The 17591-nt window shown below is 36.7% G+C and overlaps 1 protein-coding gene across 1 annotated transcript in view; it reads right to left on the reverse strand.

Annotated features, from left to right (window-relative positions):
• Window positions 1–363: 363 nt before the first annotated feature.
• MsR1 (Myosuppressin receptor 1) overlaps window positions 364–17591 on the reverse strand; it is a 32069-nt gene continuing 14841 nt past the window's right edge. Inside the window, exons 3-5 of the mRNA XM_020958718.2 lie at window positions 9249–9498; window positions 2932–4052; window positions 364–2833 (exon numbers count right to left, since the gene is read on the reverse strand). Of these exons, the coding sequence (XP_020814377.2) occupies window positions 2565–2833; window positions 2932–4052; window positions 9249–9316 (1458 nt within the window). The 5' untranslated portion in view covers window positions 9317–9498 and the 3' untranslated portion in view covers window positions 364–2564. The remainder of the gene's footprint in view (window positions 2834–2931; window positions 4053–9248; window positions 9499–17591) is intronic.

Consider the following 17591-nt stretch of genomic DNA (forward strand, 5'->3'; position numbering starts at 1 on the left):
AGCGCCATTGCAATCTCGAGTAATCTTTTATTTCCACAACTACTCGGGGAACTAAAGCAAAAAGTTGGCAGCCAACATTTCTCATCTTGTAGCTTCACTTCTTTTTGGTAGCTGGTAGCTTTTTGTGGGCCATAAACTTTTGTGGCCCATTTCTCATGCTTATTGTTTTTGGACTCTTTTTTTTCGCTTTTTGCTTTATATTTTGAACTTTTCCCTGCGGTTTGCCGTATTTTCTGGCTAATGCAAATTAAACTTGGCTAAAATATGTTGTCAGTAAACTTTTTATTCGGCCCGTTGCTGAGCTAAATTAAAAATAATTGAAAAACTTGCATAAATTTGTTCGAAATGTAATGAAACAACTTGTTTAGCTTTTCATAGATTTAATTTAATTTTAATTTAATGTTTTCATGTTTTTTTTTTCGTTTTGCATAAATCTAAATACCGTTCAGTGAGCTCTTCATTACGATTTTAACGATTAGCTATATAAAAACTTAATTACGCGCTAATAAACCATTTTTTGTCGCTCTCATTTTGGTAATTGAGTAGCTTAAATCACACTTATCCTTTACTGAATGTATAACAAACAACAATTAATCTATTCAATATTTATTATTAAAGCTCACTTTCAGTAAGCAGAGAGAGTGGCAACATTATAATTTAATTAAATTTATATTTGTAGTTATTCGAGTAATTTCTCTCAATTTACAGCTGAAATTAATCGTTGTGAAAGCAACAAATCATTACATTCACATGTGTATTTTGTGTGTATTAATGTACTTATTTATATTAATTATAGATACACATTTGTCCCAAAGTATCTGTAATTCTTGTGGCTGATTTATCTGTTCATTATTAACGAGATTGAAAAGTATTTGTCGGGGCTCAATTGCAAATACTTCAATCGTCATAATTTATTCGTTCGCTCGTGTTGGCCATTTGTCATTTTAAACAGCTGTCTGTCTGTCGCAGGGCTTTGCGATTTTATTTGACAAAAAATAAAAAGAAAATTTTCCAATAGAGCGGCGCAAATATTTATGCATTGTTTCATTGGAGCATTTTCATTCGGTCAGCTGCAGTGAAGCTGGCTTAAATTATTCCCAATGAAACGTAAGTGAATTCCCAAACAAAACGGAAAACAACTTAAACACAAATAAAATGATTTCGTTCACAGCCCAAATCTAATTCCGTATAAAAGAATTTCCCATTATAAGTATAGCCTAGTTCACTGCAACTGATTCAACATATATATCTTTAATTCCATCCAATGGTTGCATTCAAAATTGGCTCAACTAAGGCTATCAAAATATTTGTAAGACATTTCTCTGCATACAACTTAATTTAATTGCTATTAATATGTACATACGGACATCAACTTGTTTGGCTATATATATGTACAGTATAGTATCTTTGCCATATATACATATATTCTGCTTAAATCGTTGCCAAAAATTCGTAGTTCTGTGTGAGTGTGTATGAGCACGTGCATTGCATACTTTATTCAGATGAAATCAACATGAAAATGCATTGTAAAAAAGCTGCAAAGCTCAATTTATGTTTTGATTTATATATGCGCCAGAGCTGAAACGTGTAGATATATACTATGTATGTGCAAATTTATACACAATATTTTTACAGCTTCCATGAAGACGAATAGAGGCGAAGCCAATGGTGCGTATGAGTGATGTGCTAGCGCTTTTTTATAACACCAGCCAACATTGAAAGTGTTCTCTGGGCTTTGGAAGTATTTTGTGGTGTGAATCTGAAACCGTAATTCAGTTTTTAATCAAATATATTAAATTTGTCCTGTTTTGTTTTTTAGTTTAAATAGGTTTTGTCATCATATTTTCTTTATATTTGGTTTTTACTCGTTTTTAGTTAGTTTCAAAATGAAATAAATATTATAATCTTTACTTAATTAATTGTATTATTCATCTTAACCTTATAAAAGATTTATATTGTATAATTAAGCTCTCAGGTAGCGTCGTATTGTAGGAAATTTGCTAAATAAAAGGGAAATATTATTGAAAAAATGCACTTCACCTATTAAAACTTGAAACCTTTAAACACCATAGTATTTTTAACATATAAAGGAAATTCCATTATTAACACACCATAAACTACTTCCAATTCCAGAGAATTCCTTACTTTGCAGGCTAGTGTTATTTTTAGGTTTTACAATGCTTCAAAGTATGCAAGAAAATCGTGTCTATCCTGGGTTTATCTTACTCAATTAGAGATTATACAACTAGTTCAGTTTTTACATGGATTTCCTTACAACATATCTATTATCATGGTTTTTTTTCATCAGTTTAGAGTAATTACGTCACAGTTCGAGCTTGATCAGCTGTATAAAGCTGATGATCCGTTGCCCCACTCACTTTGTCCACAACCACAACAATTGCCTGGAATTGTAGGACCAGAGGATCCGCTGCTGGCTCTACGGTGGACACAGGTCCTGCCATAGGACCTCCTCCTCCGCCAGGCTCTCGTCTGCGTCGCTTCAGGACACTCAGCAGACGACTGAGCAGTGTCCTGCGATTGCCTCGATGGCCACTATTCCTATGCTACAGATTCGTCACCTGTGTGATGTTCGTGGTGGTGGTGGCTGTCACCACCTGGGGATTTCGTATACCTTTCTCCAGGACCGTTGGAGCCACCGCTGATCGTTCTGCTCGAGCGGCAGCCACTTCATCTTGGGCCACTGGCAGCCACTTGTCCAGGAATTTTGGACGAAAGAGTAGGGTAAAGGTGGTCCTAAACTGTTTGCTCATCGAGCAGTAAAGGATGAAGTTGATGCTGGAGTTTATGAGGGCCAAAATGTCCATCAGATCGCCTGAAAAGAGGAAATAAAAGGTGGGAAATGATGGGTTTATGTTTTGGTAGTTAAAATGAAGTATATTAATATAATAAGAAGAAAAAGTTCCAACTCACTCAGTCTAAGATAGCACTGTACAAGGAAGGCATCGCCTAGAAGGGCATTCAGCAGACCCATTATGCCCTGCGGAAACTCTGTGATTAGGAAAAGAAGCAACACTGCTAGCAGCATCCTGGTAGTGCGATCCGTTTGCTTCTCCTTCTCCAGAGTTTTGCTATTTTTCCTAGGCCTGTCTGCTGCCTTGCCATTATTCACGGATTTGGTGCCATTACTTGAGGCAGTCGGAGCCGGTTTACTGGTCAGCTTCTTCCTACGCCTCTTGGCCTCCAATAAAGCCAGAATCAAACGTACCGATAGTATGGTTAGTGCGATGCAGGGTATTAGCTTGATCACAACACTGTATATAAGAAAGGTGGCATTCTGTAGCGAGGCATTATGCAGAGCCAAATCGCTATGATATAACCTATAAACCGTAACATTTCTCACCACCGGCGATGGGGTAGATATCGGTGGCGCAACCGTCGTCGTTGTTGTTGATGTAAGCAATGAACTCACATTTAACCAGAGAGTTTCATTTAGTGCCAATGCATTCGGGGGCGTGGCATTCAAAGCCGCCACCCTAGCACTCATCATTATCTCATTCCGATAATCAATCACAAACTGTGTCATGGGTATGGAGTTAATAACTTTGCCATTGGCATCCAATTGATCCACATATTCGGTTATGGCTGTGATGAGATATAGTGAGGGAGAAACCACCAATATGCATACCACATAGGCTGTGGTTATTGTTATTATAGTAGTTCTCATACCACACCACACTCGATTCTTTTGTGGATAACCCACGGCTATATATCTCCAAACGGCCAGTGTTACTGTAAGCCATATGGATATCGTATGCAAAACCTGGGCAAAGATCGAATGGAACTTGATGAAGCAGGCCCAACTATAGCTGAGTTTCTCCTCGCGGGGCAAACTATCCGTAAGGATATAGTCGTGTATAGTGTAGGGTATATATTCGAGCATAACAGCCAGATCGGCCACTGCCAATCCAGTGAGTATGGCATTCGTTGGGGATCGCATTTCCCGGCGGGTTAGAACTATGATGTTCAGGGTATTGGCTATGGTGCCCAAGATGCAGACCACCAGTGAGACATAGCCATGCATGTTTTTGTAGCTGCAAAAGAGTGAAATATATATTAAGTTAATTTGGTCATGTTTTTAAAAGAGCCTCTTAAAACTGTTAAGTAAAATAAGAGCAAGGTAATCATTATAATTCTAAAGTTATTGAACAATTTTGAAGTACCATAATTGAAGTATTTTAATATCCACTCACTTCCCCTTATTAAAGAGCATCTGTTCTTCAATAATTTCCTACTTTAAACAAACTTGTAGAAGTAGATTTGTGCTTCAAGTCTAATCAAGACACAAATCGAAATGTAGTGAGTGGGGTTGGTAGGCATTTTGAAAATTATGTTTCTGTTATTATGCTCTAGTTAGCCCTAACCAATTTGTTACTTTATACGCTTAGGCTCTCTCTCTCTCTTTTCGGCAATAAAACCATCCAAAAGCCATTTCCGTTGACTTGGCAAACAGCAGCAGCAGCATTTGCAGCAGTCGAGGCAATAAACTCACCGAGGCCTAAGGCAAAAGCCCAGCCACGCCCACACGGCTCCCGGTTTTGGGATAAACATTTTACCGGCTTTTGTTTAGTTTTTCGTTAGCCAAAAAAAAAAAAAAGAAGAGGAGAAAAAAGTTCAAAGAGAAAAGGGGGAAAATGAGGAGTAGGATTCAAATTTCTCTAGCGGCTTGTGGCTCAAAGTTTTTGGAAAATTCCTAAAAGCACTCCAAAAAAGAGAAAAGGATTTGTGTCTAGGTTTGAATACTGAAATTAAATTACATTTATCTAAGCAAATCTAAGATAATTTATGGAAAAACTCTATTCAAAAAATTCATATAAAACAATATCTTAAATCTCCAAAATTTCATACTACAAATTCTAACAATTTTTCCCTGTGTTTCACCCTATTTCCCCGGATAACCCGGGGCAGCTTTCAACGCTTTCGTTTGGTCTTTGCCTTTTGGCAATTTTTTTTTCTCTTTGCAACCAATTGTTGTTGCTTTCCCTGTGCAACAGCAGCAGCTGGTTGCTTTTATTTTCTTCTTTTTGCCTTTTGTGCAAGTTGCAGCCAACAAATTAGACTTAGCATAAAATTTATATAGGGAAATGCAAGGCGAGAGCCACAAACACGACACTCTAACGCCTCCGGGGCTGGATCGTGCATCCTTGCGTCCTGCGGGTATATCCTGCATTTAGCCCTGCGGTTGACTGGCAGCAAAAAATGTTTAATAAACTTGCAGGCAGTCCCACACTACACACACTCGGCCAGAGTGACACGTGTGTGTCTCCTACTGCTGCTCTTCCTGTTCCTGTTTCTGCTTCTGTTCCTGTTCCTGTCAGTGCCAGGGACTTTAGTTAAATTGTTTATAGCTTTCGTGCGAATTTCCCCATTTACTACGAAAAAAACACAACAACAATAGGGACCCTGGGGCCAGAATGACAGTTTTATTGAGGAATCTAAGCCAAATTTGTGGGCAAGTTTTCAGTGACGTTCCTGCTAATGGTTTTTATGGCTGAAAATTTCCATTCCGCTCCCAGTTGCAATCTGCACGAATGTGAATCCAAATTAATTTTATGTTTGCTAGGGAAAATGGAACTGAAAAAACATTGCACCAGCCAGGAAATAAGCTGTTGGGAGCTGGGAAAAATGTCTCTATTATTTTTCCAGGGGGAGGAACAAGTAGAGAAAAACTATGTCGCAGAACTTGCAAACTTTCGATTTTGCAGTTATACCTTTAAAGGGGATTTATGCAGAGAGATAAAATGTAAAGGATATTTTATGGTAACAAGAAATAAACTTTGTTGAGAATGCTACTTTATAGGACGTTTGTTTACGCTAAGGTTCTGTTTAAATGGCAAAAGATATGATATATTAATGTAGAATATTTTTATATCATAGAAATCCTTAAACAATGTCAATCAGTCACCGTTAAACTTAAAATGATCTTCATTTCTTGACGTGTAACATGTCTTGGCTATTTGCCTAGCTTGTTTGCTTTATTGGAGGGGTTTTCATTTCGACAGCTGACTCTGCCTGATTTCTGGGCCAATAACTTTGAGCCGCAAAACCCAGGTTCCTGGGCAGGGTTTGGGTGGTCCAAAACAATTCCAGGACTTTGACTTCATTCATGTCGTCGACGTTGTCGTTGTCGCTAGCGTTGCCGTTGCCCGTTGCCATTGCCATTCATCAACATGTATTATCAAAGGCCATAAATTAGACTCAGAGAAGAATTTTTGGTGTAGGAGTAACCAGAGTTAGAGTCTGGGTTTTCTTTTTTTTTTCTAGCAAAGTAAAGGTAAAATCCAGCGACAACGAACTTGAAGGGGAATGTGTGGCAGCCTCGGAAAGTTTTGTTTTGGTGAATTTGATGAATGGAGTTGTAAATTCCCCAGGAGTTGCGACAAGATGAGGGTTGCCCCGAAAAGTGTCGCCCGGCGTTTGGAAAAGCGTTTCAATTTCGCTGCTTTTTTGTTTATTAAAGGCCACGTAGACACACCTCACACACACCTTTTGGGAGTCACAGCAGCCACCGACCTGTCCATCAGAATGAGAAGCCTTTAACGTGAAAAGTCAGTCAGTTAGTCCGTGGCATGTTTTGTATGTGCCTCTGTTTCCATTTGTTTGGGGAATACACGGCCGCAAAAAGCGACAACGCATTTGGTAAATTAAATATATTTTCCACAAGCAATTTTCCACATTTTTCGGTGTTCGGTTTTTCTGGCTTTTTGGGCTTTTCTCTTTGACAAAAAGGGGGCTGACTTGGTGCGTTCTTTATTATTTATGTTAATTGCTTGTTTTGTGCGTGTTTTGTTGCGGTTTTTCCTTCCAATTCGTTATTTATTTTTTCGTTTGCCAAAAACTTTTGCTCCTCCTTTTAAGGTTTTTCGCTTTCTCGCTTGCCATTTATATTGCGTATACGTCACGTTGCCGCCAGGGGAAGGGTTGCACTTTTGCGCCTGCCGCAAAATAATGTGTGTTGGCTCCGTTCGATTTGGGACTGTGTGCCACATTGGCGTTTGAATTTCAGTTTTTTGCCAAAAAATATACTTGCATTGGGTAGTGTTAATTTGGTCAAGGATTTGTTTTAATTTGTATATAGAGGTATAGATAAATAACTTACTTAATGTTCTATTTTGTTTTTAGGTAGAAAAATCATTTAGTTTTTGAGATTTATTATGCAATCTATGGGCAAATAATATGAGTAATAAAACCATTATTTTTGGAATTTATTACTCAAAGATAGTCCAGTTTATAGAATATATATTTTATATTTTTTAAATTATATATATAAATACAGTGTATTCATGGCTTCATTGTTAATTGAAAAATTTTTCGCTTTATGTTTTTGGCACGATCCCTCGTTTCTTCTCTTGTTGTTTGCCGCTTGAGTGGCGCTTGGAGACGAATGTGTGGGTGGTTTGGGTGGCTTTTAGGGCCTTCTTATAGAATGAGAGAGAGAGACTGGGCTCCTTGGTAGGTGGTTTGTCTGTCTGGGGCGTGACAGCGTCAAGTGTCGCCCTCGGTGGAAAAGACGTCGCCAGCAATTTGGCACGTCTTTGGCACAAAAGTAAATGGCCAAGTGTTGGATACACATCTAATTGCCATACAGTCATCTTTCAAACTCCGACTACGGCTAAGGCTACCTTTAATTAAAGCGACTCGCCAAAAGCCGCCGCATTCAGGGATGCTGTGGGAAGCCACTTTGTGGCCATTAATGCTGCCCAGACTGGCTCTAATTAAAACTAAAAGCATTTGGCAAGGCCAACACACAGCTAAGCCGACAGGGAGAGATTGCCAGGATGGTCAGGATGACCAGAATGCGGTGTAACAGTAGAGTGAATAATTTGCAGTTCACACAGCAGCTCCCAGCTTAATCACGGCAAATAAATGATCATCAATGATTTATGTACGCCAATCGGGTAATATTCTTCATCTATGAAACCGAGCACGGGAAACCAAGTGACCTAATAAACCAAAGAACATTTTTATGGTCCATCAATAAGGACTAAGACAGCGTCGTTGCTTTATGGCCAAAGACAGAAAAAAATCTCCAGCTTAACTGGTCTAATAAATAATGAATTTATTACCACTTGCAGCTATGAAAAGTTAATTATTTCAAAGTTGTAGGTAACATTTTGAGGAGTGTTTAAAAGGAAATTTAAGGAAATAAAATTCAGAGGTTTCTAATTTAATTTTAAACACTCTTAAAACAAGTATAGATTTAATAAAGAACATAACTTTCTGAAGACGCCTTGTTTGTTAGAATTATGTATCAGTCAGCAAAATTCACCTTAATCAATGTTTATTCACGTTATATGCTTGTCCTTGATTGAATTTTATTACCCAATTGCTTTTACTATTTATTATTACCTCTCACATTTATTACATCCTTATATTTATGAAAATTTCAGCCTGATGACTTGGCCAAGAATTGAATTTTGTGTACCTCCATAAAGTTTTTTTTAGAGCCTCTTTTAATCATCACCTTTTACGACCTTTTGGCATGCAAGGAATATAAATACTTGTAGCCCCGGGTTTGGTTTTCTTCTTTTTATGGGTGCAGCAGATGGACACAGGGATGGCCTATAGGAAACGGTCAATTAAATTGATTTCAGCCATCATTTGTTGACCTTGCTGTTGACAAATCTGTTTTCTGCTTTTCCGCTGTTTTTTTTTGTCATTTAATCGTCCGGGAAAATTGTTTGCAGTGAAAGAAATACTTAAAGGAAGTTCTTTTAAGTCGGGGAATTTAATTGTTTATTAAAGGAAATTGTACAAGATTTAATTTCTTGAGAATAGAAACAAATACCTAAACTATGTGCAATACACATATATTTTAATGAAATGTATGTAAACATATATTATGGAAGAATAATTTTAATTTCCCTTAGATGATCTTTAAATTTGTTGTTCATTTTAAAACCCTTTAAAAGACTTTTAAAAGTAGTCAATAAAATAGAAAAATACTTGTTTCCCTTTGTACTTTGTCTCTCAGTGCATAAATCAAATGAAAATGTGGATAATGGCCGGGGTGACGAGGCGATAATCGATTTCTGAACGATTCGCCGTATTGTCGTCCCCATAGCGGCTAATGGTGTTGTTGTTTCGTCCTGCTTGTTGTCCCAATATCTGGCTTGTATATGTATGTCTGCCGAGTTGTTGTCATCGTCGTTGTTGTCGATGTCCCTGTCCTTGAGGCGCATTTTCCTACCCGCCGGCATTTGGCATTGACATTGAGTAAAGTCGCTTACCTTGTATGGAAATTATCCATGCCGCTGCCGCAGTAAAGCGGCGCAGTTTCATTGTTGCCACTGGCCATTGTTGCAGTAGTTGTTGCAGCAGCAACAGCAGCAGCACCACCTTCTGTTGTTGTTGCTATCGTCTATCGTCTATTGTGATTGCTGGACGTCATTCAGTGCAGCAGTGTCGCTGCCAAGGACAGCTTCGCCGGACAGCCTTCTCTTCAGATGCATTAATAATTAATTACCAAGGAGCGACTGCCTGTGAATAGAGAGAGTGAGAGAGAGGTAAGACTATTGTCCAACATGACGTATAATTAATGTGAGTTGTAAATTGTTGCGTATACGACCGTTACACCATTACAACTAATATGATTAAATATTGCATGATGCACAGGATGTTGCCAGTGTTTGTGTTGTGTGTTTTCTGTTGTGGTTTCGTGGATCGAGTGCCTCCGCTGGCTGCCCTAAGCCGATTAAGTGGAAAATCCGGTAAATATATACACTTCACTTTCTGTCCGGGAATAGTTTCCCACTTGGCCAAACGCCTCGAGAGGCAGCTGCCACTTGCAGCTTAATTAGCAGCAGTGGGTGGTGAGGTGGGAAAAAGTGCACTTGAGGCGAAGATAAATGCAACTTAAGGGTATATACGTTTAATAAAATACCCTCAAATCAAAGGAAATCATAAATAAAAACCTTAATACTTGAAAATTCCTTTTAAAATGTGATTAAAAGTGAAGCAATAGCTCAGGAAAAGTTTAATTTTGCATTATACTTCCTATGGCATACGGCAAAAATCTTTATATTATTTTAAAAATTTCTCACATTTATTTATTATAAGCTTGCATAGTATTATAATTTTAGTCAAAAGCTTGAAACGCAGTGAAGGAGTCATTTCCGACCCTATAAATCATATATATTCATGATCAGCAATAACAGCCAAATCGATCTAGCCATCTTAGGAAGTAAACAATTTTTAAAAATTTTTTACATTTTTTTTATCACTAAAATGTGTCATTTAATAATTTGAAAAATTGATAAATTTTTAAATTTGAAAAAATGTTAAATTGAGTATGCAGATTTATTACCCTAATAAAAACTAACACAGAACAGCTCTCTGAATTAAAATTAATGAATTTTTGGCTTAGTTATGAGTTTTTTAAACTTTGGTTTGTACATAAAAATTGCTTTAAAATATAGATAAATATAATGTATAAATAATTACAGCCAATAGCTTAAAATTGAGAGGAGTCATTTCCGACCCTATAAATCATATATATTCTTGATCAGCATTAACAGCCAAGTCGATCTAGCCATCTTAGGAAGTAACAAAATTTTTTAAATTTTTTTCCATTTTTTTTATTACTAAAATGTATCATTTAAAAATTTGAAAAATTGATAAATTTTAAATTTGAAAAAATGTTAAATTGAGTATGCAAATTTATTAATCCAACAAAAACTAACATATAACAGCTTTGCCAATTAAAATAAATGCCCTTATGGCTTAGTTATGAAGATTTTAAAACTTTGAGTAGCAGAAAATATTTTCATATACAAATTTAGATATAAAGTGATTTAAGCTTAGTTATAATTGGTTTCCAAATCAATCCTATATTTCAATCATACATCTTGTCTTCCTGAAGTTAGTTTTCTTTTCTGTTTGTTTTCACTAGTCTTTATCTTAAAAATTTCATAAGAAAATATATTATTTGTTTTATATAATGTCAATAATGTCATTAAACGTCTTACAAAATCCCTCAAATCAAGGCCTAAAATCAGCGATAATCAAACCCAAATGGCCAGGGAGTAGAGGTCCTTAGATAATCATAACAAAAACTTCCACAGATAAACCTCTAACCGCAGAACTGAGGGAAAACAGAAGGTATTAGTTGGGTGAGGGCGAATCTAAAATGTATTTGGAGCAGTTTCCTTGCCCTCGTGTGCGGTCCAAATTAGATTTGTATGACCAGAGCGTGGCCTGGGCAAAGAAGTGCAGATAAATGTCATTTATTCTTTTCTTTTTTGTTCGTTTTTGTGTGAAAAATCTTGCTTACTCTGTCCATGCACATTTCTCTTGGACGTGGGCAATATGTTATCTGTCACCCCGCTGGTACCTACTCCACCATATCTCGTTCCGTTCTGGCAGTAACCATTTCTTTGCGCAAAGATTTTAATTGCATTTGTTAGGCGGCGGTTGCAGCTGGCAGCGGCAGCGGAAAAGCGCTGGAAAAGCGCACGGAAAATGTTTGAGGGGGTGGGTGGGTGTTGGCAAGCGAAAGCCAGTGGCAACGTGATGGGCGAAATGTGGCTGCAATTAACACGTTCCATGAGGCGCAGAAACCGCAAAGCCAGCAGACTGTTTAAATATGCATAGATGGAAACACACCCGGAGATACAAAGGAATATACTCTCGGGTCTACTGAAGAAAATTTTAGATAAATATGATTATACAAAAAATATATTCAAAGACTTAACACACTTTTGACATAGGTACATAAAATATAAAGGTTAAGTTCCTGCAAATCTTTTGAGACTAGAATTCTAAATACATATAATTTATAAGTACCTAAAATAAATCAGAGTTAAAAAATACTCTACTAAGATTCTTTTCAAGAAATTATTTATCAAAAAAATTCCTTAATATTTAGAATCTTCTGACAAATCTCATTAAAATCTTCTAAAAGTGTATTAATATTATTTTTAAGGATACTGAGCAGAATATGTAAAATGTTTTTAATTACAAATGTTTCATTTAGAGTTAAATTCAAATAAATTCAATATTTTGAAAAGTACAAGTTTATTTCCTGTTTTAAGGCTCGACAATTTCTCTCTGTGCACTGAGAAAATAAACGTAGCGAGACGAAAAGAGGGGCTAATGTGTAGGAAGCTTAGTAATTTGATTTGCAAATTTCCATTTTCCTTTTCTCTTTTCTTTTTTTTTTTGGGTGGGTGCAAATGAGGCAAAGGTTAATTTATCCAGGCTGCTGCTGCTATTTGCCAAATTAAGTTCTCAAGTGGCTCAAATTAAATTTTGAACTCTTCTGGGAAATTGAATCTTGCTTCTAGGGGATCATAGGCGGGAAACTAGAATTAGCCGAAACAGGAGCTTCTCATCATTGCAGATTCGTGTCAAATGGAGCTGAAATTAATTGATTAATCAACTTGACTCGTTTGACTGATGTAATTGTAATACAAATGGCCAAGAAATATTAATTAAAATCGTGCCATCCCATAATTCGATTATATAAATTAATTGCCGCTTGATGAACGTCGTTATGCAAGAATATATCTATATATATATATATATATATATATCTATATATATATATATACGCACACCACAACACTCCACGCAATACTTGTGGTTGCTCGTTCCACGTTTATTTGATACGAACCGCCGTTGGCCAGTGGAAATAATTTTATATTAATTGCGAATATATAGTGGCTATATATATGGCCCTTCATTCATCTCGAATAGCGTCGTTCTGCATGTGTGTGTGGAGAGGTGACAAATGGAATGATTAATGAATGACAGCTGCCGGTTGCCCGCAGATGTATGCTATAATTTTTGCAAACAATGCCAAGGAATAATATGCCAATGCCATTTGTGGGTTCCCTCAAAAGAACACAGCCTGACAGCTTAACAGATTACACAAGAAAGGGAAATGTGGTGTGGAGTGGAAAAAAAAGGTACAAGATTCAAGGGCTTTGCCACAATAGAAAAGATATGACTCTCAATAAGCCAATAGTTTCAGGATTTATGGTGATTTTATTACTTAAGAATGGGTTTTGTATGGCAATAAGTTATATATTTAAGATATAAATCGAAGAGACATGACTTTCAAAAAGACAATAGCTAAAAATATATGGTTATAATGCTACATTTAAGTTATATACTCAAGATTTAAATATATTTTATGGCCTTAAATGCCTTAAAAATATATTTTTATATAATTTTAAATAAATATTTAATAGGTAAAGATATAAAGAGTAGGAAAAACAATATTTTCTCGAGTGTTCCGCTTAGTTACAATCAGTGGCTGCTGCCAAGAACTTAATTTTGCGCATGAAAAGCAGTCTAATGGGAGGCTTGAATAACGTTTTCATTTCGTAAAGGACACACTCGACTGGACACGACATGGCACGGAGAACACGGCAGCAACAATGGCGGCGTAAATAAGGACATCATCATCATGTGGGAAAAGGTGAAAGAGAAATTGAAATCAAAACTGATTTCCGGATGGCGAGAGGGATGCTTCGTGGTCTGTGTGGTCCTTGGTCCAGTGAGAGAAGCTCCTTCTCCTGCCTTAACTGATAAACCAGTTATGTCACGCCCACAGTGCTGAGCTGGAAGCCACATAAATCGCTGCTGTAGATAGGAAAGGATATCCCAGGGTCCTGGAGTACTGGACAAAGCAACATGGCAGGCATGGTGGCCAACAAATCGCAGCGAAATGAAATTCAAGCCGAAGGGAAATCTTCTTGAATGCTCTCCGAAGCATTTGATTTAAGCCAGCGTCGAGTGTGTTCCTATTTACTGGCTCTTCAAAATAATATTTACTCCATATTGATTATTGATTGCTTGTTTTGCGCTGCTTCTGCTGCCCCTGTTTACTTTCTTCCCTCATGGCCCGCTGTTGGTTTTACGCTCTTTTATTTGCATTTTTCTTGTACACGTAAGCAAACTTGTTCGTTATTCGCTTTTTGTTTGCTTTTGCCTTTCTGCAGTGGCATTATTTTAAATTGTTTTCTAAATGGTTAGCTAAAAAATAAGAAAAAGCAGCACAAGTAGCAGCAGCAGCAGCAGGAAGTGAAATATATATCGAGGGGGAAGAAAAGTCATACTCCCAAACCCCATTTCCTGTGTGAAGATGGACAGCTGGTGGTTCGGTTCGGTTCGGTTCAGTTTTCGTATTAGGGTTTGGGGCATTCCCTTAGAGTTGATCAAATTTAAGATAAGTGCTTTCGCCAGCCAACTGGAAGGAATGTTTGTTTACTCTCCAACAATTTGGCAAAGTAAAAAAAAACCTTAAAGCTGACGGGGAAAGGAATTTAATGAGCGAAGAAGCCTCTTAGGAGATGCAAGAGAAAAACAAAGAGATTAGAATTATAGCATGCTGCATTCTTTCAGCGATGCCATTAGCGCTCGCAGCTTTTCTATGCGTCGAGTATGTGGCATCAAGAAAATCTCAAGTGCCTCGAGGGAAGGATAAGAGCCAAGGACACACTGCAAGGAATAGTAAATGAATAAGGAATAGTCATCTAGCTCAAGAAACATCTCTAAAATACAAAGAAGATTTTATGTAGATTTCAAGATGTTTCTAAGAGTAATATATGAGTAAGGAATTATGTTAATAATAGATGTTCTATAAAGAAACTAGCACTTTATGTAATTCTGAACAAATAAAATAATTTATTTTAGTTCACAATTAAAGTGAACTGCATAATATTTTCTATATATATTTATACCCTTGCCGGGTATTAAAATATCAGTCAAATGCTTGAAACTTAGTGAAGAAGTCATTTCCGACCCTATAAATCATATATATTCTTGATCAGCATTAAACGCCGAATCGATCTAGCCATCTAAGGAAGTAAAAAAAATTTTTTAATTTTTTTAACATTTTTTATCACTAAAATATATCATTTAAAAATTTAAAAAATTGATAAAATTTTAAATTTGAAAAAATATTAAATTGAGTATGCAGATTTGTTAACCTAATAAAAACTAACATAGAACAGCTTTCCGAATTAAAATAAATGCGTTTTTGGGTTAGTTATGAGTTTTTTTGTACATAAAAATTGTCCTAAAAATGTTTATAAATATAATATATAAATAATTTTAGTCAGTAGCTTAAAACTCAGTGAAGGAGTCATTTCCGACCCTATAAATCATATATATTCTTGATCAGCATTAAACGCCGAACCGATCTAGCCATCTTAGGAAGTAAAATTTTTTTTTTTTAATTTTTTCAACATTTTATATCACTTAAATGTATCATTTAAAAATTTGAAAAATTGATAAAATTTTAAATTTGAAAAAATATGAAATTGAGTATGCAGATTTTTTAACCTTATAAAAACTAACATAGAACAGCTTTCCGAATTAAAATGAATGCATTTTTGGCTTAGTTATGAGTTTTTAAAATTTTGGTTTGTCGAAACAATTGGCTATAAAAAGATCGATAAATATCGATTAAAATTATGCAAAGTTAAAGCTTAGTTACTGTCGATTTCCGATTCGATCCTGTAATTCTATTGCATACTGCAACTGTATATAGTTCCTATCTTGTTTTTATTTACTATATTAGGCTTTTCGATAACATTTTCTCTCTCTGCTGGCACACGCATTATGATGGCACCCTTAACCCCTGTTGTCCCCTCTGTGACGCGTTCCAATTTGCACTTTTGTCGGATGTGTGTGTGTGTGGAGCAGGAAGGGGGTTCCGTGCCGCATCAAAATGCTGGAGGGGATTGCAACCGTTTGTCACGACGACGACTATGAGGATGACGATGACGATGACGATGACTTGATGGTGATGCCACTTACGCACACAGGGACGCAAGCTGCCAGTCATGACTGTAACAACTGGCGATGTCTAGCCGCAGGGGAGGAGGACTGGGCCAAGTGGGCAGGGGACAAACATAAATACAGTTACAATCTGTAAATATTTGTGTCAGGATGTCAGTCAGTCTGACTTCCCTACAAATTTCCTGTCAAAGTTTCTTTCTTGTGTTCTCCCCCTGTTTTTCTTTTTGTTCTCGAGCAAGTTTCAATGTGGAAAGAATTACTTTTCTTGTTGGTCGATGTAATTAGACAGATCCCAGAGACATATTTTCGCCGCACGCGAATCCCGTCCCGTCTCAGGAGAATATATATTTTTTTTTTGCTTTCGCGAATTACTCATACGCACAGGTGGCCGCCTTAACCGCGACCTTGTAATACACACGCTGCGCCAGCATAATTCAAATGTCATCCAGTTGTCATTGTTCGTTTGCCAAATTGCTCGCCTCCGCAGAAGAAAATTCCATGAAATTTGCACAGAAAGACAACAACGAAAAACGTAAAAAAATGCGACTCTTTTCGCTTTATTTAAGCTTTGTCGCCTGGAATTTCGCATATCAAGCATACGTCATGCAGTCTGAATGAGTCTTTCTCAAGAAATAAGAAACAAGGTGCTCTCCCACATAGACGTATTGTTAAAATAATGGGAATAAATGTGAGTGAGTGAGTGAGTGTGAGCTGCGGGCTAATTTCGGTCTCAAAGAGTTTTAAGTATGCAAAAGCGGTGAAATTCGCAGACGAAATTGAATTTCTGTCTTCGGCAAATCAATTGTGATATAAAATGAGGCTTCAATTCGAGCAGACAGATCCTGTGGCTTAGACATATAAATAGACAATGTATTAAGCATGTTAAATGATGAGCTGTACTGGGAATATTAAAGCCACTTTGTCACTTAAATTGTAATAGGATTAGTAGCAAAGTTTAAAACGGATATTTATATGTTTTTGGACTCTGAAAGGCTTTAATTAACATAGCAAATGTTTGAGAAGCCTAAGGAAATCGTTCTGATTGGGTAATAACTGAATATTTATGAATATAAATTCGTTATAAAAAAGGAAACTTCATTTTAATCTTATAATGGCTACTACACAGAAGCCTGGAGGAATAAATTCTTGCATTTTTGACTTAGTTATTGTCGATTTTGAATTCAAATTCCCATGACCCATTTATAAACTCCAAACTTTTGGCATTTGGAAGTCAATTTTCTTTCATGTTTTCATTAAGATATAAATGATAACAATATTTTTATTCAAGAATATTTCCATTTGGATTTAAACCGAAACCTTTCAATTTTAAGCACATTAAATGATGAAATCAACTGAATGGTCTAAGCTCTAAAGATTGAAGCCATAATTAATGCCATTGTTTTGGGGCAACCAAATATTTTGGCCAGCTACTGGCCGCAAATACAAAGTAGACTTATCAATGCAATTACACATGAGTTCATATCGGATACTAACTATACTAACCCCTTTTTGCACCGTTTGACACAATTTCGGGTTTGGCTTTCAGTCTGTTGCCATTATAAACAACCAGATGAAACGGACCCCGAACGGAGATAACACAACAGACACACATTCTAGGGAATGTGGTGCATATTTTGGGGCCAAATTGAATCGTGTTGGTCCTAAGTTTGTAGATGTAGTGCGAGAGTGGGAGTGAGGGGATAATGGTCGAACTGAATGCCAGCAATTTGTAGCGAAAACTTTTGCACATGTGCAAATAGTTTCGGTAGGGAGTCGAAACAAGTAGTTTCAGTAGTAGTTGCAACTTGAAACAATGCTCCCCT

This window comes from Drosophila serrata, unplaced genomic scaffold (assembly GCF_035046125.1).
Source record: "Drosophila serrata isolate PLE 108 unplaced genomic scaffold, ASM3504612v1 contig_217, whole genome shotgun sequence".
NCBI lineage: Eukaryota > Metazoa > Arthropoda > Insecta > Diptera > Drosophilidae > Drosophila > Drosophila serrata.